The sequence below is a fragment of the Otolemur garnettii genome, unplaced genomic scaffold, assembly GCF_000181295.1.
Source record: "Otolemur garnettii isolate 467f Iridium unplaced genomic scaffold, OtoGar3 scaffold00104, whole genome shotgun sequence".
In the NCBI taxonomy this organism is placed as follows: domain Eukaryota; kingdom Metazoa; phylum Chordata; class Mammalia; order Primates; family Galagidae; genus Otolemur; species Otolemur garnettii.
Window position 1 is genome coordinate 7,548,287 of NW_003852499.1, and position 1,012 is coordinate 7,549,298.

The 1,012-nt window shown below is 37.5% G+C and overlaps 1 protein-coding gene across 6 annotated transcripts in view; it reads left to right on the forward strand.

The window, feature by feature from the left end:
- The window catches only part of LOC100962189 (ELKS/Rab6-interacting/CAST family member 1), a 285,037-nt gene that overhangs the window by 208,255 nt on the left and 75,770 nt on the right, over positions 1-1,012 (forward strand). For all 6 annotated transcript variants that reach the window (XM_023517104.1, XM_023517106.1, XM_023517103.1 and 3 more), the window contains one exon: positions 314-451. In XM_023517104.1, coding sequence (XP_023372872.1) covers positions 314-451 — 138 coding nt within the window. The remainder of the gene's footprint in view (positions 1-313; positions 452-1,012) is intronic.

Consider the following 1,012-nt stretch of genomic DNA (forward strand, 5'->3'; position numbering starts at 1 on the left):
ATGGCTTGCTTCTCTATAGTCCCTCTATCCACTCCCATCTATGTATTAGGTCTGTTAGTGTCTGTCTTTATTGTGTTGGGGATTTGTGTGTATGTGTGTGTGTCCAGACCCATGTATGTGCCTCTTTTCTGTTCTGGTTATAAATTCTGGGTTTGAGGTTTTGCATGTAATTCTGAAACTTTTAGGATTAGATTATTTCTACAGAACATAGTGACAACCATGATCTATTTGTTTCCGACTGAAAAGGATTTTTATTGTGCTTACTGCATTTTTCTTTATGTCTTTTTTTTTCTTAAATGTTTTGTACACTTAGATTGAAAATCTTCAAGAACAACTTAGAGATAAGGAAAAGCAGATGAGCAGCTTGAAAGAACGAGTCAAATCCTTACAGGCTGACACCACGAACACTGACACTGCCTTGACGACTCTGGAGGAGGCCCTTGCGGAGAAAGTGAGTGACTGGCCTGGATTCATCACGGGCATATTCCTTCTGCTTTTTCATTAATCTAGAGCTGCATGTAGAATACAGAAGAAATTCCTATGCATAAAAGGGAAAACAGCTCTTCTGTGCTGTTGCTGATATACATCGTGTAAAGGAGAAAGAAAATCCATTTAGTTGTTGTCAATTTAAGCATTTGCTGCTAGGCAAGATAGATTTTACAGTACATGGCAGTGGCTGAATTTGATAAAGAAACAGGCCATGTGTTCCCCATTTACTATCTTCTGAAGACAAAGAAAATTCTTTTTATATGGTTGACTAGAATTTGGAGATGTGAGAATGCCCACCATGGCCATTCTACTTTGGTATCTGATATATTCATGGATTTCAGTTATTGCTATAATGTGCTTTCTAATCTTCTAGTCTTGGCCTTAATGCTTCATTTTATCTTTCTGATTAAACTTAGTTTTTCAGGAGTGGTTGACTAAAGAAGTGGCCCAACCCCTGATCAATGTTAATGTCTTTGAAGGTGCTTTAGGGTATCTCTTTAGGATATTTTAATTGTGTGTGTGT